The sequence below is a fragment of the Cervus canadensis genome, chromosome 28 (genome assembly GCF_019320065.1).
Source record: "Cervus canadensis isolate Bull #8, Minnesota chromosome 28, ASM1932006v1, whole genome shotgun sequence".
In the NCBI taxonomy this organism is placed as follows: Eukaryota; Metazoa; Chordata; class Mammalia; order Artiodactyla; family Cervidae; genus Cervus; species Cervus canadensis.
The window spans coordinates 44,192,188-44,219,733 of NC_057413.1; the positions used below are offsets into that span (position 1 = coordinate 44,192,188).

Here is a 27,546-nt window from a genome sequence, read left to right on the forward strand (position 1 = left end):
TCCATTATAACAGACAATTGAAAATTGATGAAGTGTTTTTTTTTTTTTTCCCCTTGGTGCCCAGTAAAATCTGGATAGGTCATATGAGCAAACATTTTCTAGAAAATATTATCTCTTAGCAATTCTGGCTTTCACACCAAGGATGAATGGTATAAATACATCTGCTGCTTCTGCTGCTAAGTCACTTCAGTCGTGTCTGACTCTGTGTGACCCCCACCAGATAGATGGCAGCCCACCAGGCTCCTCCGTCCCTGGGATTCTCCAGGCAAGAATCTACCAGGCTCAAATTATTCTTAAAACTTTTACATGTTAAAGACGCAATGTACATTACCTAAGTGGAAAAAAAAATCAGAGTATTTTATAGTTATTTGGGTTCTTTGTATTAGGATCTAAGCTGGTAATTCTTAGATGTGTTTCCCATTTTAACAAAATTGAGACCTCAACAACAAATCATAAGCTCTGGGGTTATTTTGTAAACTGGAGGTTGACCAGAAATCTGAATTTCTGTTTTTCAACCTTTACTAAGGTTTTTCTTAAAACTGTATTTGGAGAAAGGTGGATGATGATAAGTGTTGGTAAGGATATGCAGAAGCAGATCTCCAGAGAAGTAATGGAGCAAAACTTAACCGAAATTAAGTATTATGGGTAGATACATCCTAGAACGTTTCTAGGAAAAAAATCCCACATATGGATATGTATAAAAATGTCATGGCAAGACTGTGCACAGAGCTGCAGGCCACCATTGTCGGTTGGGTTCTCCGGAAGTGGAGTCTTAGATGGATTCTGCCTGTGGTCCTCTCTTCCCCCAAGGACATGATTTCGGTTGAGGCAGCTCCCTTCCAGGGTAATTCCTGGGAGGGACAATGTTGTGAGCCCTCAGTAGCCAGCACTCCAGACAGCTGGGGGAGTCAGTACCTGGGTCCTGGAGAAGGATTTGGTGGCACATCACAGCATCCACTGTGGAGATGAACAAGCCTAAGAGAATAGATAAGAAGCCTGAGAGAACAGATAAGCAGTAGTGGGTGAGCACATGTATTACCATCGCTCGCCCTTCAAAGGTGCGCTGGTGGCGCTGAGTCATATCAAAGGTGTGTGATGTGACTACTCTCTGAACCAGAATCCCACTCTTGAGTGTATGTCTCAGAGTAATTCTCAGACAGGTTTGCGGACTTGTACAAAGACACTACCCGTAGTATTGTTTGGGAGAGTGGAAAGTTGAAAGCAACCTGGGAGTCTGTCAGGTTGAGGAGTTAGAGGAGTTAAGTGAGGAGTTAGAGGAGGAACAGAGGAGTGAGATATTGTATGCCTGTCATGGAATACAAAGCAGCACTTGGAAGAAATGGTCTATATGACATCATTCATAAATCTTAGGAACATAGCATTGAGTGCAGAGCTTTCAAAAATAAAATGAGACCTATTGAGTGGTACCTGTATAATTTCTCAAGGGTAAATACATACTTTCAAGGACATATATCAAGTATATTTAAATAGAAACCCCCAAAGAGGAGACTAGGAGTGAATATAAGGGCTAAATGGGAAAAACTAAAATGAAAAGGGTCTAGAGACCTGAGAATAATAAAATACAGGAATATGATGAACTCGCCTCTGTATCTGAAATTCAAAAGAGGGGGAAAAAAAGATGTCTTAGTAAGCATATTTGTGTTAGAATAATTGTACAAGTACCTAAATTGGAGTTTGGCACTGGAGACTGCAAAAAGTGGGTAGATTCTGGACATATTGTACAGATACTACCAGTAGAATGCTGATGGGGAAGGAAGGAGTGGGGTCAAGGATCACTCCTAGTTTTGACCTAAGTAACTGGATGAAGAATGGGATTATTTACAGAGAAGAGAAAGAATTTCTGGGGAAATAAATTTTACTAGGGGTGGAAATTTTCTAATTTTTGCTTTTATATGCATATGTCATCTGTTTTCATCATGTAACCTATGAGATGCCTACTGGACATCCAAGTGGAGATGTCTAAGACTGGAAGTTCCATAAGGGCAGGGACTTTACCTGTTTGCATCACTGTACCTGGAATGGATCTCTCACGTAGTAGGCACTCAATAAATATTTGTTGAATAAGAGAATGGATGAAGATAAACAGGCAGTTGGATTTACAGGGTGGAGCTCAGGAGAGAGCTCAGGGCTGGAGAAAAGGATTTGGAATTTGTCATATGTAAATGGCATTTAAAGTCAGGAGATCAGATGAGATCATCATCTAAGAAGAAAGTGTAGAGAAGAGGATGAAAGAAGAAAAGAAACTGAGGACAAATTCCTGAGTACTTAAATATATTTTAATGTAGCAAGAAAGAAGAAATGTCAACTGAGGGAGGTCAAGGAAGATAAGGAAAGGGAATTGACCTTTACTGACCTTTAATACTGATTATTTAGTATTTGCCTGATATAAAAAAATTTACTTTAAAAAATACATGGGTGTATGCATGCTAAGTCATTTCAATCATGTCCAACTCTTTGCAGCCCCTTGGACGGTAGCCCGCCAGGCTCCTCTGTCCATGGGATTCTCAGCAAGAATACTGGAGTGGGTTGCCATGCCCTCCTCCAGGGGATCTTCCTAACCCAGGGATCAAACTTGCGTCTCTTAAGTCTCCTGCATTGGCAGGCTGGTTCTTTACCACTAGCACCACCTGGGAGACTCCTAAAAATTTATATAAGACAGCTCAATATAGAAAAATATCAACATTCAGCTTAATGTCTTCAAACAAAGTGTGGGTGACTAGGGAAGCAAAGGCTTGTCATCTGCTGCCACTTTACCTGGCCCGTGTTCCCTGAGTGAAAATTGCTTCAGTTGAAAACCAGAGCCTTCAAATCGGATCCTCTGTCACTGTGACTTGCAATTTGGAGCTTATCTTTGAATCCTTGTCTGTTTTCTCTGTTCTCAGCATCTTATGGCCTGTCTCCCTTAAAACCAGTAATTGTAGAACTTTGCTCTTTGTCCCTGAAGAATGACTTCTTATTTTTATAGGCTACCTTCCCGAGTCTCCTGAAGTAATTCCGTGTAGATTTCATATTCTGGATTTTGATTATACCAAAAAATGTCCTCCAGATTTGGTGAAACTCAACTGTTTTTGTGTTTTTAGATCTAGCTATTCGTGGACTTACTCTTTTATGCTGTTGAACTTTATTAAAGAAGTGGGAAAACAAGAAGAAAGTTCATTTTGGTTTTTTATGCCTGTCACCTGGCAGCTCAGAACTCGGTGTGGTCATTTGCTGTCTGTGTGCTGAGGACCCCATGGCCTTTGCCACCCTTGTCATCTGCATCACTAAAAACCGCATCTTTCTAAACAATGACCATAATCATAGCATTGTTTTCTTTGATGACTTTCAGCTGCTCCCCATTTTTTCAGTTATGCTCTGGTCCTCTCCTTGACATCCACAGTCATCCATAATATGACCTCACTTCACTTTTTCTGTCTGATCTCTTCCCTCTACGTTATATTTATCTTAGGGTAAATACACTGGTTTCATCATGTACCCACCCTGCCTTACATCTTTGCATCAGTTATTCTATACCTTTGCGTGTGTGGTCTCCCCAGTCACAAGTTCATTTGCTAAAATCCTGTCCTTCGAGGTATATCTCCAAAATCACCTCCTAGATAAAGCTTTGCCTGACATCCATCAGGCTCTTCTTTCTTCCTGGCTCGCCTCCTTAGTACTTTGGCTATTTTTATTTCCTGTGTCTCTTACCTTAGTGCACTTTGTATTGTGGTGATTATATAACTGGCTTCTCTCTCTACTGGGTCACAAGCTCCTTGAAGGAAAGGACTGCGTGTCTTGTCTTTGCAGTCTGTTCCTGTTCTAAGCTCAACGCCTTGTGGACAGGAGTTGAATAGAATAGAACTGTGATGAATAAAAAAGGGAGAACCAGGGAACAGGGTGTTTCAGAGCAATCACTGGACCTAAAAAGACTTGGAAGAGGCAGGATATGGAGGGAAGATAATAGAGAAAGTGTGACCAATCGAAGGAAAACACAATCCCCATTTCTTTCCACATGGAGTCCTCTAAGTGATTCGGACATCCTGCCTGTATCCCTCCTCTTCCCATCATCTCATTATTTCCCTCCCTTCTGTGAAAATCGCTCCTTTAGACACAGAAGTCATTGCCTCAAAGCAGGCTCATAGGCATTCAACACTTTTTTTTCTCCACTTCAGAATAAGTCTATCCACACCAAGTATTTATTTGTTCTCTCGCTGTTACCTTATAGATAATCAGTTCACACAGAATGAGAAAGGGACGTCTTAAGGCAAACAATAAGATGGTTGGATATATTTGTTTCTTGTGTCCAGGGACATAACTTAATTAACAGAGGGTGCTCTCCAGCTCAGGGTGGGAGGGGAGATATTTGTAAGAAGTTTTCCTGGCTATATGGGGTGTTCAGTGCCACTGCGGGCCACGCTGAGCACAAGCGTAAGCCCCCAGGCACGAGCCCTGTTTCTGGGGAGAAGGGAGGAAGTGAAAATGCCCAGATGCGCTCTCGTGTGTGTGTGTATGTGTGCGTGTCTGTGTATGTGGTTATTGCTTCTGCAGTCCGTTCCCTTGCCTCTTTAAAGTGAACTCAAGGTTTGTCAGATTACTCCAGTAGAGGGTGGGCTTGCAAGGCTGGCTCTCTCCTCTTCACCCTTAGAAATGATCTTCTTCTTTGGTGTTAAACAGAGACCGGCTTGCATTGTTCTTATATTGTGGCCTTTCTTTTTCCTTAATCTATATCTAACTAGGCTTCCCAGGTGGCTCGGTGGTAAAGAATCCAGCTGCATTGCAGTGGAAGAACTACAGGAGGTGTGGGTTTGATCCCTGGGTCGGGGAGACTCCTTGGAGGAGGAAATGGCAACCCGCCCCAGTATTCTTGCTGGGATAATCCCATGGTGTGCTACAGTGCGTTGGGGGTCGCAAAGAGTCGGACATGACTGAAGCACCTGAGCATGCACACATATGTCTAACTATACTATCAGTGGTTTTGTTAAGGGCCTTTCAAACCCAGTATACAAAATGCTTAAAATGGAAATAAGGTGACCCTATCTCCTTGACAGTGGCAGTTTGGGGTTTTCATTTAGATATTCATCAATTTATTTCTCCTGTTTTCTGTCCGATATAGGTCTGGTTCAGTGAGAAGATGTTTGAACCGTCGTTCTGTTTTTATACAGGGTATAAAATCCCTGTGTGCAAAACCTTGGATCAGTATTTCGAATACATCCAGTCATTGCCATCCCTAGATAACCCTGAAGTCTTCGGGCTTCACCCGAACGCTGATATCACGTAAGTTCCCGGCGTTTTTTAATTTGAAAGGATATAACCCAGCCTGGCAAAGTCTGTGCACTTCATTTGCTCTCTTAATCTCTCTCCTTTCCCTTCTTTTTATTTTACTGTGAAAAACAGTAGTGTCACTTCCTGTCTCCCAGTTACAATTTTGTCCTATCTTGGCCTGCTTGCCCGTCGCTAAATCCTGCTGCTCCGGAGTTTATGACAATGTTAAAGCTCTAATTTATGCATTGATTATTTCTTCTCTGTTGTGTCATAAAATCAGTTTGTGTTCTTAGTCTTGATGCCACTGATCTGGTAGGATGGTAGCCTCCTAGTTCTTTGCCTTTTATCTCAAAAAATCTGTTAAAAATAATGGTCATAAACAGAATGTAAAAGGTGCAGGAGGGCAGAGAGAAGAGGAGGAGGACTCGTATTTCTGCTGATCCTCTCGGAGATGGCCCCTCTCCCCCTACTCGCTCACCTGCATCCTTGTGTAAGGAGCTGCCTCGGAGGGCCGGATGCCGCGAGCACCGGTGCAGAGGACACAGATGCAGAGCCCAGGAAGAAGGGCTCCGAGGCAGAAGGGCTCCGCGTGATGTCCCTGCCCTGGTCACTGTGGTAAGAGGTGGTGAGGAAGAGATAAGACGTGCATTCAGTCCCAGGCCCCTTCTCAGGCCCGTCCTTTGGATGAGATCTCGGCCCCTACCTGAACCCAAGACCACCCAGCCCCACAGAGAGGACTCCAGGAAACCCCAGCTGAGAGCCTCCCTGGATGTTCATGCCTGGGGCTCAGTGACCAAAGACCAAGAGTTTATGTCCAGCAGAGTGGCTCGTTTAAGGAAATGGAAGAAACCAAGACTCCTGCTGCAGATTCTAAGCTGTGACGGCTGGGAGGAGTAAGTTGTGCCTCGCTCCTGGTCACTCACCTGCAGCGGCAGGTCAGCAGCTCTGCGATGGGGCGTGGACATTTCCACCTCCTGGTTCTGTGTCCTGGCCTAGCATCCCTGCTCCCGCTGTATCTTCTCTCCACCCCGAGCATGCTCCCTGCCCCAGCACGAGGCTTGGCCTCCAGGCCTCTTTGTCACTCACATTCATTCTCACCCCTCCACATCCTCTAAACTCTACCATGCCTCTTTTCGTCTTCAAAGTCATGGGCGTGACCCCCAAAGACCCACAAATGGCCATCACTCATTTCAGACCCCATGACAGAACAGTGATGGCACTTTGGTGGCAGCTCTAGGTGTTATTTTAAGAGACTGTTGTAAGTTAACAGGAGATAGGAAAGAAGTGAAGAAATAAAAGGGAGTCCTCAGAAATCCAGCTGTGAATTAATATCATCTGGGAAGGAGTTGTCTTTAATTAATTAGTTAATTTTTTGGCCATGTGCAGGATGTGGGATCTTAGTTCCCTGACCAGGGGTCGAACCTGTGCCCCCTGCAGTGGATGCATGGGGTCTTAATCAGTGGACCACTGGGGAAGTCGAGGGAAGGAGTTTTAATTTAGCTAAGACTTTAGAAATGTGTGTCAAACCACTCCTCTGCCCAGAACCCTCCTGAGGCTCCTGTCTTCACTCCAAGTCAAGGGCAAGAGCTGACCATGACCTACAGGTGACCTGCAAAGCCCAGTGATGCCATCTGACCCCGACCTAGTGGCCGGTCTCCTTCTGCCCTCTCCCTCAATTGAGCTGCTTAGCTCCAGCTTCTGCTAGCTTCCTGTTACTTGGACAGGCCAGATGGCTCCCACCACAGGTCCTTCCTACTATAGAATACACCTCCTGGAACATCCTTCCCTCACATATCTCTGGAGCTCACTTTCTCGCCTCTTCCAGTCTTAATGTCACCTTCTCAAAGATGCCTTCCCTGCCTGCCTTATTTAAAAATTGCAAACCACTCCCCAACTCCCACCCCAAACTCCATCCTCCTTGCCTGCTTTTTTCCTGTCGATTTTTTCACCAGCTCTTTATTTGCTTGTCGTCTAACAACCTGGTTTCCTTTCCTCCCTTTGAAATCTTTATTAACATAAGCTCCATTATGTCTGAAATATCTGCCTGTTTTCACTACTGTAGCTCCAGGGCTAAATAGTGCCTGCTACTCAGGCACTATTTGTTGAATAGTGTCACATTTGTTGAATGTGTCAGGGATAGTAAATTCTCTTAGGCCGTGGAGAGTCTAATTAATAGAGATAGTCTGCAGAAAGATCTCATGAATTCGAGGGAATGGGCAGAAAAATGGCCAGTAAGTTTTAATGTACTTGTAAATTAGCCATCGAAATGGTTCACTTATGAGGGCTCTAAACTTTGATTCCATCCTTGGCAAAAGCCCCAGGAGCCACATTGGCTGGTACCTAGACAGTCTGGTCTGATCCCGTCGGGTACCACAGGATCCTACCAAGGAACATGTGAAACAAGGTTGACAGTGTCTCACCCTGGCTTACAGGGATGGCATTCCTGTGACTGGATTGCTGTAGGCAGTTTTGGTCACCGGCTCTCAAGAGAGATAAACCAGAGCTAGAAAAGTCCAGGGAAGAGCAACCAAACTAATCCAGATGGGAGGCAATGATAAAGACAAACTGTTCTTTTTTTTTTTTTTTCCCTTGATTTTCTTTCTTGAACTATTATAAACCCTCATAAAAGTTGCTGGTACAGTGAACACCCATATACCCTTTACCTAGGTTCACCAGTTGTTAACATTTTGTTCCGTTAGCTTTCCTTTTGTCCTGTATTTATCAGTTTGTTTATTCATCTACAGCTATAACCACATAATCACATCTGTGTGTGTGGGTGTGTGTGTGTGTGTGCGTGCGCTTATAGATCCTCTGAGTGGGCAGATAGGAGATATGTGCTTTTTAAAATATCCTGAGCTTGTGGGTAACGCCAGTACCGACACACCTCGGGGCTCTTCCTCGTCCTTGCTCGTTTCACACAGTGATCTCCTTCCTCCCACGGGGAGAACTCAGGTTCTCAGCGCTTCGGTTTCTTTACTCATTTGCTCCAAATTACACTGTTATGGAAAGTGGGGTCCAGCTGATAGCTGCTCAAAAGCCAATAAAGAGGCAAGTTGGTGGAAAGGAAACTTTGCTTTACTTTGGATGCCGGCAGCCGGTGGGGAGGGCCAACACCCGTCTGAAGGCTGACTCCCTTCCACTGACATTCAGGGGCAGAAGCTTTTATAGACAGAGGCAGAGGGCTACATGTAGAAACAGCACAGTCAGCTCTGACAGTCATCTTAAAATTTGTCATCGGTGGTCTGACCAGCATCATCCTGATTGTTTTAAGTACAGTTAATCCTCAGTTCCAGGGTCAGTTTGTTCCCGTTTCCTTGAGGTTAATTCCCAGAATTGTGGCAGTTTTTGTCATAGCGACAAGCCTAGTCATCATGTAGTGAAGTCCTTCCACCTGGTAGGGGTTTTGGTATCTGTAAGACAGCTCATAGGATATGGCTTAGAACATTATCTATAGCCCTTGAGGAGGTACTAAAAGTCCTTGACCATGCTTAGTGACTGAACTGTTATTATTTAGTCTTGTTGGGCTATTTTCCTTTGTTTCTGCATTTTCTCTCTTCTCTGATTAAACTTATTCTTTGGTTAAAGTTTTTCCACAGACAAAAGGCAGGCTGAGAACATGGGAGGAAAGGACTATAGGATCCTATTTTATTTCACCACCAATACCATATGACCAACAGCAGATGTACCAACTGGAGGTCAAGATTTTTTTGCAGTTCTTTTTGTCCCCTAGAATATATCCCATTGAGAGTGTACAGAACTCTATGCTCAGAAGTTATTCAGATTGTTTTTACTGTGAGTTTGTGCCATCAGTTGATGTATAAGTACATTCACCTGTTTCTATTTGTATTACATTTTAGACTTTTTAAAAATTTTTCGTTGATTCTTTTAAATATGTGAAACATGAATATAGCTCAAAAGTCACAGCTGTATAATGTGATTCTTAGAAAAGTCTCAGCCCTCCCAACCCATTCTCCCTTCTGTAACAGGCAACCAAATGCATTAGCTTCTGGTTTATCTTCTCTGTATTTCTTTTTGCTCATACATAAGTATCATATATATTCTTATTATCCTTTCTCTCTTATACAAAATTGTCATTATGTATATAATTATATATGTAACTATATATGCATACACATATATGTTTGTAAATATATTGCCATATATATTTGTGTGTGTCTCACTTCTTTCACTTAACAATGATGATCCTGTAATCATCTACATGTTCATAGGTATCGTCCTCATTAACGGCACATCTCAGAGATATCATTTTAGACCACCACAATAAAACAAGCCACATGATATTTTTAGTTTCCCAGTGCATATAAATGTTATGTTCACACTAACTTAACTGTAGCCAATTAAGTGTGCAGTAGAATTATGTCTAAAAAACAAATGTACCCATCTTAATTTAAAATGGTTTATTGCTTTAAAATGCTGACTTTTATCTGAGTCTTTAGTGGGTCATAGTAGTAACATCAAAGGTCACTGATCTCAGATCACTGTAACAAATACAATAAAATAATAGTAAAAGTTAGAAATATTGTGAGAATTACCAAAATGTGACTCAGAGATATGAAATGAGCAAATGCTGTTGGAAAAAATGGTGCCAATAGACTTGACTGACACAGGGTTTTCACAAACCTTCAATTTGTAAAAATTACAGTCTCTTTGAAGTGCAAAACCCCAAAGCGCAGAGAAATAGATATGCCTGGATCATATGCATGATAGTTCATTCATCCATTTTCCTATGGATGGGCATGTTGGTTGTTTCCAATATTTTGCTGTCTCCTGTAGTTCCTCAATTAATAATCTCATGCTTGTGGTTTTCTCACGTTGTTAGAGATGTATTTTTCAAAGTAAACTGCTGTGGGTGGGATTGCTAGATCAAGGATTAATGAATATTTCCAGTTTCCCTTACAGAGGGCTGTGCTGTTTTACACTCTCACCAGCAATATGACACACACAGTCAACAGTATGATTCAGTCAGCAGGGTGTTGGTGAAGCTTATTTTTCACCAATAATGATGAGTGACAAGTGGCTTCTCAGCATAGCTTTATTTCCTCTTCTTTTAAGTGAAACCAAGCACATTTCCCCTATATTTAAGGGCTGTTTGGACTAAGAGGCCATCTTGGAGACCCTGTGAATGAACCAGCAGAGATCAGGGATGATGAGAGATGGAGAGGGTAGAGTGAAGCTGAGAACCAGCCCCACAAGGAGACCGATCTGGTGAATACAGAGCGGTGACTGAGAGTCTTCCGTGGTTTCCATCTACTTGTTGCTGCTACCTGCTGCAGAGAGGACACGGCGAGCTTTCTTCGCCATGTGGCAAGTCTCTCTTCTCAGCCTTCTCCGGAGGCTCATCTGCCATTGCTGGCAAGTGTGCTCCAGATCCAAAAAGCTGTCTTTTCCCAAAATTGAGCATCAGGATCTTGCAACCTCTCATCACACTGAGTGAGGTCACGAGCAGAGTGCTGTAACTCTGCCTCACTTGGAGGACTATTTCTGCTAGAAACAACTAAGTGGTGTGTAAGACTTGTGATCCTCCTCTTATCTCTCTTCTTTCTTGACTTCCACCTTTAGTCTGTCCTAGGGTCTTCCCTAGGGTCCCCCTCTTTCCAGGGACCTTGGCCCGTTTCTGTCTCCTGCTCAGGTCAGAAGCTACACCTTTGGTCATGTTCTCAACCTCTGAGTGAGCTTTGTTCTAGATCTGATGTTTCTTCTCTCTGGTCTCTGAAATATGTGGTGACTGTAATCCTGGCCTCCCCCTTCCTGGTAGTTGAGCCCACCTTCTTGGAGGGCTGTGCTCCAAGGCCTCGCTGTTCCACCACCAACCACCAGGAGGCAGTAAGCAGTGACAGTCAAAAGGGTGTTAGTTGCTCAGTCATGTCCAGCTCTTCGATCCCATGGACTGTAGCCAACCAGGCTCCTCTGTCCATGGGATTTCCCAGGCAAGAAATACTGGAGTGGATAGCCATTTCCTTCTCCAGGGGGTGTTCTTCCTGACCCAGGGATCAAACCTGGGTTTCCTGCATTGCAGGCAGATTCTTTACCATCTGAGCCAGCAGGGAAACCCATAAACTTCCCAGCTAAAACCTACCCCTGGTCTCCTCCCTACTACACCCATCCCACACCAAATAGAAGTGACTATCCACGTTCTACGTGAGATGAAAGAAGTAAAGGATTCCCTCTTATTCCTGATCTGGGAGCTGAGATGGTGGAGGAGCTGGGAACAGGATTGCATTTGGTGGGCGGGGGGCGGGGAGAATTAGAGTCCTGTTAGGGTGTGTTGAGTTGGGAAAGATGATGGGATGTGTCTGAGGGGAAAGAGAGTGTATCATGTGGACTGCAGCCAAGTGAGGGGTTTGATAACATTTGTACAGAGATAACTGTTGTAACTAGAGAGGTGGTGACCTTTCTAAGATGCACTAACTGAATCTGTGTGAATGTCACCAGCTAGAGGAATCCTTACTAGTTTTTCTGACTGTCCCCCCTGTCCAACACCACTCTTGCTTCCAGAAAGGCCCAGTGGCTGTAATTGGGCACTGTAGAGAACCTCTTGATGGGAATCTGTACTCTAAAGTTAGCATCCATAAATTTGAGAGAAGAAGGGAATTTGGGGGAGAGGGGACCATCTCCTCAATCCTGCTTAACCATGCCCGATCCCTGAAGTAGAGAGGGGAAATCCAGCTGAATAAATGCTTTAAAATAAATAAAATCTCTCCCAAGAGCTTAGATACCTTGATAGGAACCATAAAAAATGCATAGTTTATTCCCATTTTATTATCTAGACTTACAAGATACCAAGTACTCTGTACATTCAACTACCTAAATGTCAGAAACAATTATTTTCACTCCTGTAGTCATTAGCAATTAGGCATATTTTTCTACCTTCTGAAATTTATCAAATGTCTTATTACAACTTTTTTGTTCATTTCCATTCAGGACAAATTTAATTGTATTCCCTTTAGTTTCAGCTGACTTTTGAGCTTCAGATTTTTATTAAAAAATTTATGCCCATTGATATTTCATGTGTGAAGATGTAGATAAATCTAGGCTGGCTTGGATATGACAGTGCACTAATAGCTCATTAGATGGTTAATTGTGTATTTTATAGACTGTTCTGTTTTTTTGTGTGCATTTTATTTTTCATGACCCCCGACTGTCCCACCCAACAGAGATGACCTAGACATCTCCCCCAAACCACAAAGATGCAAGTCCAATGTGAACTGCAAGTCCCATTTTTACTCCAAAGAGAGATTTTTCTTCTAGAAGTGATTTGGAACCAAAGCTCATGGAGTATTATAGTTCTTGTTCTTCACCTCAGAGCTTTTATGTGGACTGTTTTCTTGAAAGCCCTTGGGTTTTGAGACATATAGCTGCTAAGTCGCTTCAGTCGTGTCCGACTATGTGTGACCCCACAGACGGCAGCCCACCAGGCTCCGCCGTCCCTGGGATTCTCCAGGCAAGAACACTGGAGTGGGTTGCCATTTCCTTCTCCAGTGCATGAAAGTGAAAGGGGAAAGTGAAGTTGCTCAGTTGGGTCCGACTCTTGACGACCCCAAGGACTGCAGCCCACCAGGCTCCTCCATCCATGGGATTTTCCAGGCAAGAGTACTGGAGTGGGGTGCCACTGCCTTCTCCGAGGCATATAGAGATACTCACAATTCTCCATTCTAACCAGCTAACTAGGCTTCTGCCTTTCCTGTCTTTACAAACAGAAAACACTTTGTGGAAAAAAGAAATGTAAACTGTACAGCCCCAGCATTCTGTGCCTAATAAAATGTGTGGTGGGGATGCGATCTGGAGAGTTTGTCCAGCTCCTGTGCAAAATGGGTCAGCTTTTTAGGGTGTTGTCCCCCTCATCCATAGTGTGAGGACTATTTTCAGATCCCCTCATAAAAAATGAAATAATCCACCATGAAAGTGATTTCTTAGGTGAAATCTAGCAGCAACAACTCCATCGGTCCCCCCCTGGAGAGCTGGTGAACGTGACGGGTGCCAGCCAAGAGCAAGCAGGTCATGTCTGCGCTGGTGTGCGCCGTTGGCACCCAGCCACTGGTACAGAGCATGTTTCCAGAAAAGATTCAAGCTGAAGGGGAGCCAAGAGAGCTCCTGAGAATTCCAGATATGGAGTCTTTCCCCTTTTTTATTTGTAGCTAGAACAGGTAGGAAGAATGAGCTCAGGTTTTCTTAGTATGCATGGAATTTACTGTTGTCTTCTTCTCTATAAACTTTAAAGGTCTCTGTTTAAATTTAATCATGTTTAAATTATATCTGATTCTCCTGTGTTTTGAGAATACATATATATCCCTTTGTGTGTAGGAAGGTGCCTGGAAAAAATGGACAGTAATGATGATATACTATACTTTTACCTTAAGAAGGAACAAATAGTTAAATTTTCATGCGCTTTAAATATTGGAGAATTGCTCTCCTTTCTATTTGAGGTTTAACGCAATCCAAGCTAGTTGGCCTCAATTCAATAAACAAATATTTATTGAGAACATATTCCCTAGCCAGCCTGGGGATACAAAGATCAGTAAGACTCAGTCCTTGCCCTTGGAGCTCATCGTCTATTAGGGAAGATGGATGAGTGGCAAATAGTTATGCAGTGTGATATGGTTAACTCTAAAATCAGGAGGTATTATTCATGCTACTATGAGAGCAAAGGCAAAGGAGCAGTAAATTCCAACTTAGGGGTCAAAGTAAGCTAGTGAGACAGTCCACACTGGAGTCGTACCTTAGAGGATGTGCAGGAGTTCTCAGGTTGGAGAAGGGGTGGGGAGGAGGTGACTACAGTATGCCGGGGGTGGGGGTGGGGTGAGGAGGCCGCAAGAAGGACAGAGAGCAAGTAAAGAGGAAGATGATGATCTGGAGGGATGCATATGTATATGGAGTCATCATTGTACACCTGCAGTATGTACAATTAAAAATAGAGACTTCCCCGGGGATCCACCTTGCCACCTTAACCAAGGTGGTTAAGAATCCACCTTGCAATGTGGGAGACATGGATTTCCATCCCTGGTCAGGGAACTTAGATCCCACAAGCCACGGATCAGCTAAGCCCGCATAACTGCGGTTCCTGAGCCCACGCACTCTGGAGCCTGTGTGCCTCAACCAGAGAGTCCATTCGCTGCCGGGAAGATCCTGCATGCCACAACTAAAATCCAACGCAGTCAAACACATAAACAAATACTTAAAATAAACAAACACTTTAGCTCAGTGAGAGAAAAGACATAGATCGGGGCACCTACACACAGGGACAATCCAGAGATGGATATGATAAGTGTGGAGAACTGAGTCCTTTGTACCTAAAGCGTGGGAAAGAGGGGCTTGAAGAGAGGTGTCCCCTGACCTTGAGGCTGAAGCAGATGCAGAGATTGTCTTTTGAAGCTTTGGGGTACACTCAAAAGAGTTTGGGGCAGTTCTGAAGGCAGTGGGGATGAAGATACTGGAATTTTCTAGATGGATCCTAGCAATGATTTAGATGTAGAACTTGGAAACCAAGAAGCACTGGGGAATATGACAGAAGAAGGCTGTTTCTGAATTCATAGGTTGAGCAGCTGGATGAAGACATCGATGTCTAAGGAGATGGGGCAAGAAACAGTTCAGATGAAGGGAAAAGGAGAATAAAACAATGAGTTAGGTTTGGGGTTTGTTTGACTTAGGAAACAGGGAACCCTCGGAGTCAGTGGAAATGTGGGTACACGGAGTTCATGATAAAGTCAGAGATTTAATGTTGTGTTAATATTTCATGATGCTCAGTAAGGTGACAATGACGCCTACATCTTGCCTAATACAGCCATTCACCACATATTCTATCTTCACTCTGTCTAAAGCTACAATGAGGTCTTGGAATACTATGAATTATGTAGAAATTTAGATTTCTGAAAAATGCATGTAATAGCGTGTGGTTCCTTCACTTGTGGTAACTTCATGTTGTTGTCCCATCACCTTTTTTCATAGGATTTTTTTCCCCCTTCAGAGTTATTTTCATTTTTCTTATACTTTGCATGACTTTTTTGGCATATGTGAAATTTCTTTTTTTAACTTCTTATTTTATTTTGGAGTGTAGTTGATTAACAAGGTTGTGATAGTTTGGAGTGTACAGAAAAGTGATTCACTTGTTCATGTACATGAATCTATTCTTTTTCAAATTCTTTTCCTGTTTAGGTTGTTACATAGCATTGAGCGGAGTTCCCTGTGCTATACAGTAGGTCTTTGTTGGTTATTCATTTTAAATACAGCAGTGTGTACATCTCAAACCCAAACTCCCTAACTATCCCTTCTCCCAATTCTTCCCCGGAGTGCAACTTTTAAACCTGGGATAACACCATTCTTCAAAGTTTAGGAATGGGTTGCAAGTGTCTTTGGTGCCATTTTACCAGAACATTTTGCTCTCTATTCATATGTTCATCTGTGCGCGTGCTTGACATGTTTGTCTTCCAACTTTTGGGCTATTCTAAAACCCCAACATCTAAATAGAGGTTATTCAACAAAACTTAATTTAGAGATTAAAATTTTATGTAAAATTACACAAAATCCATTTTCATTTGTTAAAAATCACCTCCTATCTTATTGGGCCTTCTTGTGTGATTTATATGCTTAAAGGTCATGTGGAGTTAATACCCTAACTCTGGTTGGGTTACAAACATTTACTGATCTGACACAGGGCCCTCATAATCACTGTATCTGACTCAAAATCCAGCTGTAAAGCCTGGGTCCAGATAAAGTTATCTTAAACCATGACTTTTGGAAAGGATGCAGTTGTTTGGACATGCAGGTTTGCGTCCCGATGCCAGTCAGTCAATAAAAATGCTGAAGACAGAAGCGTCTCCTCCATTCTTCAGCTGGTTTCCTAAATGAATTAAAGGCCAGCTGAATAGAATTCCCTCTGATCACAAAATACAATTTTTCATAAGCAGAGAATCCTGGATAATTTTAGCAGTAGCTCCTTAAGATTCTACCTGTTAGTAGGGTATTTCACAAAAGGTTGTTTAATTCACACCTAGAGATGAAGAAAGAGAAAGGTAAGACTCTCATTCCATATGCTGTAAGAAAAGGCAGAAGAGGGCCTTTTTGTGGAACATAAATGTTACTAAGGATTTGTAAGACATGTTTCAAGGAACCTAAAACATTTCTTGCTGATTCATCTCCGTTGAGTTCTTAACCCTTGTGGTGGGCTTTGTATCTAAGGGCTTATATTTTTTTCTATTTTTCAAAATGCAAATGGTTTTAATACTTTATTACAAGAATCATACTTTTTCATTGAGAAAAATTAGCAATACAGAAAATAGAAAGCCAAAAAGTAATAATCACATAAAAAAACTCATCATACCAAAGTTTTTCTATTACTTATACACTTGATATTATCAAGAAAAAATTAGATCATACCATATGGTTTTGTACTATGCTACTTCATTTCATGGGCTTTCCTGGTGGCTCAGATGGTAAAGAATCTGCCTGCAATGCAGGAGACCTGGGAAGATCCCCTAAAGAAGGGAATGGCTACCCCCTCTGGTATCCTTGCCTGGAGAATTCCATGGACAGAGGAGCCTGCCAGTTTCCTCTGTCCAAGGGTTGCAAAGAGTAACACAGCTGAGTGAATAACACATTTCAATATTGAATAATATCAATTCAATAACTCTATCTTATCAATTAATATAGAACTATATCACCATTTTTACTAGATATATAGATTTTTATAGAGCTTGTTTAGGATTTATTGTTACAAATACTGTCGTAAACAGTCTTGTATGTACATCTTTTTATATTTGTCTGATTAGTTTTAAACCAATTTATAAAATGTTGAATAAATACAGAGCATTTATAAAATACAAAGAATAAATATAAAACATTGCCTTTTTTATATTGTTTCTATGTTTTGTTTCCTTTCTTCTTCCTCCTTTTTGCTCTTTTGCTGAATATGAATTTCTCTCTTTCTATTTCCTCCCTTGGCTAGTTTGGAAGTTATGTACTGCGCTTCTGTTCTTTTTCTGATTACCCTAGAAATTTTAACATTAATTTTTAATTAAACCTAAAACAAACTTCTTTACCCTCTTCTCAATTAAATTCTTAGGCAACTTTAACTACATTACTCCTCTCCTGGCATTTCAGCATTTTAATTTTATCTTGTTTCTTTTCTAACACCACAATGAAATATATAATTGTTGTTTTATACCATAATGTTTACCCATGCATGGACCCATTCTTTTCTACATCTCAAATCTTCCGTCAGAATAATTATCTTCCTTTCTGAAATATACACTTTATAATTTCTTTCACCGAGGATCTGTTGATTGTAAACTTTTTTTTCTTGCAAATTCCTTATTTTGCCCTTCTTTTTTGAAAAATAGCTTTATTGAGTTATAGTTTGTCATAACTTTATTCATGTTGAGTGGACAGTTCTCTAATTTCAGAATATTTCCATTACCTGCAAAGAATTCATGAGCCCATTTGTAATCAACTCACACTCCCACCCCCAGCCTCAGAGCACCACTAATCTACTTTCTCTTTCTATAGATTCGCCTTTTCTGGACATTTCCTATATCTTGAAATCATATACTGTGTGTCTTTCATGTATGGATTCTTTCATTTAGCGTAGTGTTTTTAAAGTTCATCCACATTTTAGCATGTATCAGTGCTTCATTGCTTCTGATTGTCAAATAATATTCCAATATATATGTGAATATAATGGGCCTCCCAGGTGGGACTATTGGTAAAGAACCTTCTTCCAGTGCCGGAGACATAAGAGACACGGATTTCATCCCTGGGTTGGGAAGATCCCCTGGAGAAGGGCATGGCAACCCACTCCAGTATTCTTGCCTAGAGAATTCCATGGACAGAGAAGCCCGGCAGGCTACAGCCCAGAAGTCGCAAAGAGTCAGACATGACTGAAGCGACAGAGCACTCTCATATGAATATATCACATTTTGTTTATCCATTCAACAGTTAATGGACATTTGGGTAGTTCCCACTTTTTGATTATTATGAATAATGCTGGTAGAACATTCACAGGCAAGTCTTTGTGTGGACAAGTCTTTTCATTTCTCTTGAACAGACAACTAGGAATGTAATTATTGGGTCAGATAGTTAATTTATCCCTAACATTTTAGGAAACTGCTAACTTACTTTCCAAAGAACCTGCACCATTTTACAATACCCTCCAGTGATGTATGAGGGCTTAAGTTTCTCTACATTGTTGTCAGCATCTGTTATTATCTGTTTTTTTTTTTTAATTATAACTATTCTTAAAAATGTGAAGTGGCCTCTCATTGTGATTTTCATTTGCATTTTCCTAGCAAATAATGAGGTTGAGCATCTTTTTATGTGTAACTGGCCGTCAGTACAACTACTCCGTTTGCTGAAATGTCTGTTCAAATCTTTAGCCTTGCCCTCATTCATGAAAGATAATTTTGTTTGGGATACAATTCTGTATTTACAGTTAATCCTAGCACACAGAATTTACTGTTCTTTCCTTCTGGCTTTCACTGGTGCTATTGAATCAGTTGCCAGTGTAATTGTCATTTCCTTCTATATAATTTCTTTTTCTCTCTGACTGCTTTTAAGATATTGTCTTTGTTTTTGATGTTCAACAATTCCACGGTGATATGTCTCAGTTCAGTTCAGTCGCTCAGCTGTGTCTGACTCTTTGCGACCCCATGCACTGCATCGCACCAGGCTTCCCTGTCCATCACCAACTCCCAAAGTTTGCTCAAATTCATGTCCATCGAGTTGGTGATGCCATCCAACCATCTCTTCTCTGCTATCCCCTTCTCCATCTGCTTTCAATCTTTTCCAGTGTCGGGTCTTTTCTAATGAGTCAGTTTTTCCCATCAGTTGGCCAAAGTATTGGAGCTTCAGCTTTAGCATCAATCCTTCCAGTGAATATTCAGGACTGATCTCCTCTAGGATTGACTGGTTTGACCTCCTTGCAGTCCAAGGGACTCTCAAGAATCTTCTCCAACACTACAGTTCAAAAGGATCAATTCTCTGGTGCTCAACTTTCTTTATGGTCCAAGTCTCACATTCATACATGACTACTGGAAAAAACATAGCTTTAGCAGGATGGACCTTTCTCAACATAGTGATACCTCTGCTTTTTAATATGCAGAGACATATTAAAGAGAGACATATGACCAGTGTCTAGATCTGTCATAGCTTTTCTTCCAAGGAGCAAGCATCTTTTAATTTCATGGCTGCAGTCACCATTTGCAGTGATTTTGGAGCTTAAGAAAATAGTCTGTCACTGTTTCCATTGTTTCCCCACCTATTTGCCATGTAGTGATGGGACCAGATGCCCTGATCTTCGTTTTTTGAATGTTGAGTTTTAAACCAGCTTCTTCACTCTCCTCTTTCATTTTCACCAAGAAGCTCTTTAATTCCTCTTCACTTTCTGCCATAAGGGTAGTGTCATCTGCGTATCTGAGGTTATTGATATTTCTCCCTGCAATCCTGATTCCAGCTTGTGCTTCATCCAGCCTGGTATTTTGCATGATGTACTCTACCTATAAGTTAAATAAGCAAGGTGACAATATACAGCCTTGACATACCCCTTTCTCAATTTGGAACCAATCCATTGTTCCATGTCCAGTTCTAACTATTGCTTCTTGACCTCCATACTGATTTCTCAGGAGACAGGTAGGGTGGCTTGTTATTCCCATCTCTTGAAGAATTTTCCATAGTTTGCTGTGATCCACATAGTCAAAAGCTTTGGCATAGTCAATAAAGCAGAAGTAGTTGTTTTTCTGGAATACCCTTGTTTTCTATAATCCAACAGATGTTGGCAATTTGACCTCTGCCTTTTCTAAATCCAACTTGAACATCTGGAAGTTCTCAGTTCCTGTACTGTTGAAGCCTAGCTTGGAGAATTTTGAATATTACTTTGCTAGCGTGTGAGATGAGTACAGTTGTGCAATAGTCTGAACATTCTTTGGCATTGCCTTTCTTTGGGATTTGAATAAAATCTGACCTTTTCCAGTCCTGTGGCCACTGCTGAGTTTTTCAAATTTACTGGCATGTTGAGTGCAGCACTGTAACAGCATCATCTTTTAGGATTTGAAATAGCTCAGCTGGAATTCCATCGCTTCCATTAGCTTTGTTCATAGTGATGCTCCCTAAGGCCCACTTGACTTCACATTTCAGGATGTCTTGCTCTAGGTGAGTGACCACACTATCGTGGTTATCTGGATCATTAAGATCTTTTTTGTATAGTTCTTCTTTGTATTCTTGACACCTCTTCCTAATATCTTCTGCTTCTGTTAGGTCCATACTGTTTCTGCCCATTATTGTGGCCATCTTTGCATGAAGTGGTCTCTTGTTATCTCTAATTTTACTGAAGAGATCGCTAGTCTCTCCCATTCTATCATTTTCCTCTATTTCTTTGCATTGATCACTGAGGAAGGCTTTCTTATCTCTCCTTACTATTCTTTGAAACTCTTCATTCAGATGGATATATTTGTCCTTTTCTCCTTTGCCTTTTGCTTCTTTTCTTTCCTCAGCTATTTGTGAGGCCTCCTCAGACAGCCATTTTGCCTTGCTGCATTTCTTTTTCTTGGGGATGATTTTGATCACTACCTCCTGTACAATGTCACGAACTTCTGTCCATAGTTCTTCAGGCACTCTGTCTATCAGATCTGATCTCTTGAATCTATTTGTCACTTCCACTGTATAATCATAAGAGATTTGATTTAGGTCATACCTGAATGGTCAAGTGGTTTTCCCTACTTTCTTCAATTTAAGTCTGAATTTGGCAATAAGGGGTTCATGATCTGAGCCACAGTTAGTTCCTGGTCTTGTTTTTGCTAACTGTATAGAGCTTCTCCTTCTTTGGCTGCAAAGAATATAATCAGTCTGATTTCAGTGTTGACCATCTGGTGATGTCCATGTGTAGAGTTGTCTCTTGTGTTGTTGGAGGAGGGTGTTTGCTATGACCAGTGCATTCTCTTGGCAAAACTCTATGGGCCTTTGCCCTGCTTCATTCTGTACTCCAAGGCCAAACTTGCCTGTTACTCCAGGTATCTCTTGACTTCCTCCTTTTGCATTCCAGTCCCCTATAATGAAAAGGACATCTTTTTTGGGTGTTAGTTCTAGAAGGTCTTGTAGGTCTTCATAGAACCATTCAACTTCAGCTTCTTCCACATTAGTGGTTGGGGCATAGGCTTGGATTACTGTGATACTGAATGGTTTGCCTTGGAAACAAACAGAGATCATTCTGTCGTTTTTGAGATTGCACCCAAGTACTGCATTTCAGACTCTTTTGTTGACTATGAGGGTTATGCCATTTCTTCTAAGGGATTCTTACCCACAGTAGTAGATATAATGGTCATCTGAATTAAATTTGCCCATTCCAGTCCATTTTAGTTCACTGATTCCTAAAATGTCGATGTTCACTCTTGCTATCTCCTGTTTGACCACTTCTAATTTACTTTGATTCGTAGACCTAACATTCCAGGTTCCTATGCAATATTGTTCTTTATAGCATCGGACTTTACTTCCATTACCAGTCATATCCACAACTGGGCATTTTTTTGCTTTGGCTCTGTTTCTTCATTCTTTCTGGAGTTATTTCTCCACTCTTCTCAAGCAGCTTATTGGGCACCTACTGACATGGGGAGTTCATCTTTTAGTGTCATATCTTTTTGCCTTTTTATACCATTCATGCGGTTCTCAAGGCAAGAAGACTGAAGTGGTTTGCCATTCCCTTCTCCAGTGGACCACATTTTGTCAGAACTCTCCAGCATGACCTGTCTCTTCTGGGTGGCCCTAGGTGGCATGGTTCATAGTTTCATTGAGTTAGATAAGGCTGTGATCCATGGATCAATCTGGCCAGTTTTCTGTGATTGTTGTTTTCCTCTGTCTGCCCTCTGACTGATAAGGATAAGAGGCTTATGGAATCTTCCTGATGGGAAGGACTGGCTGTGGGGGAGTCTGGGTCTTGTTATGATGGGCGGGGCCATGCTCAGTATATCTTTAATTTTGTGTTGATGGGTGGGGCTGTGTTCCCTCCCTGTTGTTTGGCCTGAGGCCAAACTATGGTAGGGATAATGGCAGTAATGGTGACCTCCTTCAAAAGGACTTATGCCAGCACTCTTGTATACAGCGCCCCTGACTCCGCAACAGGTCACTGTCAATCCACGCCTACACCAGAGACTCCTGGACACTCACAGGCAGGTCTGGCTCAGTCTCTTGGGGGGTCACTACTACTTTTTCCTGGGTCCTGGTGAGCACAAGTTTTTGTTTGTGCCCTCCGAGAGTCTGTTTCCCCAGTCCTGTGGAAGTTCTGTAATCAAATCCCACTGGCCTCCAATTCCCTGGGGTTTCTCAGTCCCTTTGCTGGATCCACATGTTGGGAACTCGGTTGTGGGTCTTAGAACTTTAGTAACAGTGCAAAAACTTCTTTGGTATAATTGTTCTCCAGTTTTGGGGTCATCTCCTTGGTGGCTCTATGGTGGGGCTAATGGCGACTTCCTCCAAGAGGACTTAGGCCACCCACTGTGCCTCCCAGGTCTGCTGCAGCTAGGGGCCCTATCCCCACGGCAGGCCGCTGCTGACCTGTGACTCCACAGGAGACACTCAAACACTCAAAGGCAGGGCTGGCTCAGTCTCTGTGGGGTTTCTGGGTCCCGGTGCACACAAGGTTTTATTTGAGCCCTCCGAGAGTCTCTGGCAGGTGTGGGGTTTGATTCTAAATGTGATTTCACCCCTCCTGCCATCTCGTTGGGGCTTCTCCTTTGCCCTTGGACATGGGGTATTTTTTTTGGTGGGATTCAACATTCTGCTGTCAGTGGTTGTTCAGCAGTGAGTTGAAATTTTAGAGTTCTCTCGGGAGAAGATGAGAGCACGTCCTTCTACTCCACCATCTTTGTGCTATGTCGATATGTCCACACGTGGGTTTTTATTTACTTGTTTATTTTCCCTGTTTAGGATGCATTGAGTTTCCTGAACTTGAGGATTCAAATCTTTCATCAATTCTCAGTCATTATTTCTTCAGTTATTATCTCTTTCTAATTCTCCTTCTTCTATCTTTCTCAAACTTTTCTAGAAGTATGTTAGAATGTACTACTTTAGCCTATATGCCTCTTAACTTTATATTTCCCATTTATTTCCCCCTCTGCAGCATTCTAGATAATGTCTTGAGATATGTATTCCTGTTTTCTAATTATTTGGCTATATCTAATCTGCTGTTTAAGTCATCATTAACTATTACTGGGTAGATACTTCCCCCAAAGATGTCCACATCCTAATCCTTAAAAGCTATAAATATGTTACCTAATGTGACAAGTAGGACTTTACAGATGCTATTAAGGTTAAGGACCTTGAGATGGGGATGTTAGCCTCAATTATTCAGGTGGGCCCAATTTAATCACATAAGCTTTTGTGGCAGAAGAGTGAGTCAGAGAGATGAAATTGTACAAGGAAGAAAGATTCAAAGAGAACGACTCGACTCGCCATTTCTGACTTTTAAGGTGTAGGAAGGAGGTCATAAACCAAGGAATACAGATGGACCCTAGAAGCTAGGAAGAGTCCTTATAGCTGATATGGAATTAGGGACAATGATCCTACAACTGCAAAAAAGTGAATTCTGTCAAATGACCAAGGAAACGGATCTTTCCCAATAGCCAACAGAAAGGAACCCAGCCTGCTCACCTTGATTTTAGCCAAGTGAGGCCTATATCAGACTCATTAACTATAGAACTGTGAAATAATACATTTATGTTGTTTTTAGGTCACTTATTTTATAACAGTTTGTTACAGGAGCAATAGAATAAACTAATGCAAGGTTTAATTTTTAAAATATTTGTAAGTTCTACTTGGCTCTTTTTCAAAATACTGGTCATACTTGTTTCCTGTATCATACTTATATTTTCAATCATGTTTGTTTTTTAATACAATGAAAACATTTTATAATGTGCATCTGAAAATTCACTATCTGAGGTCTTTGCAGGTCTGGTTCTACTTCCTTTTGTTGGCTCTTTCACACAATGCCTGTTTCTTTACAAGATTAACTTCTGGCTGTGAGCTCATCTTTATTGGAAATTAACTGTTGGATTCTTTAAGACTTGGTTCGAAGGCATGTTGTTCCAGGAAAGATTTCTGTTTGCGTCTACCAGGTGCCACCTGAGGTTTCCTGGGACCATCTTAAAATAAATTTTTGGCTCAAGGTTTTCCAAATTATACAAGTAATATGAATGAATGTTAATTACTGTCACAAATTAAGAATTCTTAGGAAAGATTTTTTTCTCACTGAGCTAGACCAGTTTGCCTACCATCCCCTTCTGATAGGCAGGTTATTACTAGTGAACCCTAATACTGAGTGATTAGCCCTGTGAAGTCCCAAATTTATGTAGGAGTTTCCTCTTAGGCTTTCTTCCTTGGACATAGGGCTTGCCTCCTTTCTTATTGCACCATCCCAACAGACACTTGAGAACACCAGGGTTTAGTTGATGCCCCCAGGGTAAAATTGGTTTATCTTTCTTGATTCCAGCTTTCATTCTATATTTCATTTGATCCTGAGGATTTCTTAGTTTCTTGCCAGTTCAGTAATGTTTTTCATGTCTTATCCAGAATTTTTAGCTATTTTCATTGGAGTTGTTCAGGGTAAGAGTTGCACTATACTGTCAGAAATTAAAATGTCTGGTTCTCTCTTGGATGAATTCTTATATGTAGACTTGATGGGTTAAAAGATATGCACATTAAAAATTTTTATACCTATAGCCATATTACAAAGATTTATTTAAGGAAATATAACAGAAAAACAAATCACTAATCTTAAGCATTTGTTGGATTCCTTTTAAATTTGCCTCTAACCTCTTTCGTAAGGAAATGTAAATGTGGTTTGCATCTGGACATGAGACAAAATTTACAAGCAAAACAAAACAGTAACTCAAAACAGTTTAGTTGTGAGACGTTTATAGATGGTAAATTAGGAGTTCAAGAGAGACAGAAAAATTTAAATCTGGTCTTGCCACACCCCTGCTGAGGAAGTCTTCTGTGGTTGCCTGTTGCCTTTAGGATAATGTCAGATTCTTCAAACAGCCCACATGACCATGCATGGTCTGGTCCTTGCCTTATATCCATCCTTACCTCTCCTTCTAGCTCCAGCCTCACTGGCTTTGTCTCTGTTATTCAAATGCAGGGAAGTCCTTCTCACCTCCAGGCCTTACCTCTTATCTGAATGTCCTCTCTTGCCTCCCACTTCCACCCTATTTTGTCTGGCTGACCTGCTTATTCTTCAGGTCTCAACTTACATATGACCTTTTTAAAAATAAGGCAGTTTTACATTTTAAATATATATATATTTATTTGTTTATTTTTGGCTGCGATGGGTCTTAGATCCTTCACTGAAGCAGGCTCTTCATTATAGTACAAGGACATCTCTCTAGTTGTGTTGTGCAGGCTCCAGAGTGCATGGGCTCAGTCGTTGTGACATTCATGGACTTAGCTGTCCAGCAGTATGTGGGATCTTAGTTCCCGACCAGGGATCAAACCCACATCCCTGGCATTGCAAGGTGGATTCTTAACCACTGAACCATCAGGGAATTCCCTATGTGACATTTTAAGAGAGAACTACCCTGATCTTTTGATGTAAATTGCTATACACACATACACATACACACCATATCTGTGTGTTTAGACTGCTGGTCGACTCAGCAACCTTGGGACAAAAACTGAGTTTGTGCACCTCAGAGCATCTGGTCAGTCCCCCCAAAAGGAGCTAGAGAGTGAGAAGGAGAGAGAGAGAAGCTATATGATCTTAAACCATCCTATTCTTTTTCTGCACAGCACTTGTTACAATAGTATTGACTGATGTCCCTCTTCTCTCCTAGAGAAAAAGAACTGTTCACCACCATCTCCTAATACCTAACTCAATGCTGGGTACACAGTAGATCTTTATTTAATATATGAACTTTAAGGATAAGTAGTTGCATTTAGACAAGTGCTGCCTATACATCACTTTGGGAATCACAAAACAAGTGGAAAAGTGAGAAGACAGAACATAAAAGACCCAAGAAATTTAATAATTTATAATTCAGAGAAGAATTATGAGCAGTGCTCTTCATGCTTAAAAATTGCCATATAATGGAGGATGCTTAGGACCAGTCCACAAACAGGGGAGAATAAAAGGAGGTGGGCTCCTTGTTCAGTTTGAAGGGTTTAGGTTAGTACAAGCAAGGCTGGCTAGCACTGCTTTGGCTTATTAAAGGCATTCATGGAATCTTTTTCCCTGAAGATGAAGAACTTTCATTTCTGTGTTCTTGATGTCCTAATAGGAGGAAGTAGAGTGGATCTCAAGTTTTTTCATTCCCATAGATCGATGGTAAAGTTTCTTTCTTTTTTTTTTTTCCTTTTTTTGGGCTGGATTTGAGTTAAGTGATTCATCATTTCATTTTAGCGTTGATAATTATCTCTGAAGGTGCATTTTCCTGCTGCATTCTGAACAGTTCAGTTCTTTTTGTCAGTTACCAGAGTAACACTGCTTCTGCTGTGCTTGAAACAATTACCAACATTCAGCCCAAAGAGAGTGGCGGCGGCGTGGGAGAGACCCGGGAAGCCATTGTTTACAGGTTATCTGAAGACATGCTGAGCAAGCTGCCTCCTGATTACATTCCCCACGAGGTGAGCTCTCCTTTCCCCAGGCGTGCAGGGCTGACATTGGGTTCCAAAAGGCTGAGCACAGTCCTCGGATGATACATTTCAGTCTCTTCCTCTCCCTGCTCAATGCTTTTTTTACTTTTTGGTTTTCTCTTGCTTACCCTTGCTCAAGCCTCTTGCAAAATTACAATCTGTACTTTTCTATTTTATTTTCTTTCTCAATTGCCTCTTCTGCACCCTTTGCCCATCTTTGGGTTCCTCTGTCTTTGGGTTTTTTAACCCTCTGGATTGAGACTCTCCCTGTCTGTCTTACCCAAGCCTGCTTTGTCCCATTATTTAAATTTAGCCCTTCTCTCTCTTGCTCTCCATATATTTCATTCTCCCTGTCCTTTCAGCCAGATAGTAGGAAAGCAAGCCATTTACATGAATTCACTCTCGTTTGGATGGCAATAATTTTCTACTTCTTGAACCTCCCAGATGTTTCCTTGTTAATCAACATCGGTTTTTCTCAAATTTTTTTTTTTAATCTCAAGACCGCTTTACAAAATGATCAAGGACCCCAAATAGCTCTTACTTTTATGGATTATGTGTATGAGTGCTCAGTCATGTCTGACTCTTTGTGACCCCAAGGACTGTGGCCCGCCAGGTTCCTCTGTTCACAGAATTCTCCAGGCAATAATACTGGAGTGGGTT

The 27,546-nt window shown here is 41.5% G+C and overlaps 1 protein-coding gene across 2 annotated transcripts in view; it reads left to right on the top strand.

Annotated features, from left to right (window-relative positions):
• Positions 1-27,546, top strand: part of DNAH8 (dynein axonemal heavy chain 8) — a 322,922-nt gene that overhangs the window by 274,749 nt on the left and 20,627 nt on the right. For both annotated transcript variants that reach the window (XM_043450439.1, XM_043450440.1), the window contains 2 exons: positions 5,114-5,274; positions 26,721-26,877. In XM_043450439.1, coding sequence (XP_043306374.1) covers positions 5,114-5,274; positions 26,721-26,877 — 318 coding nt within the window. The remainder of the gene's footprint in view (positions 1-5,113; positions 5,275-26,720; positions 26,878-27,546) is intronic.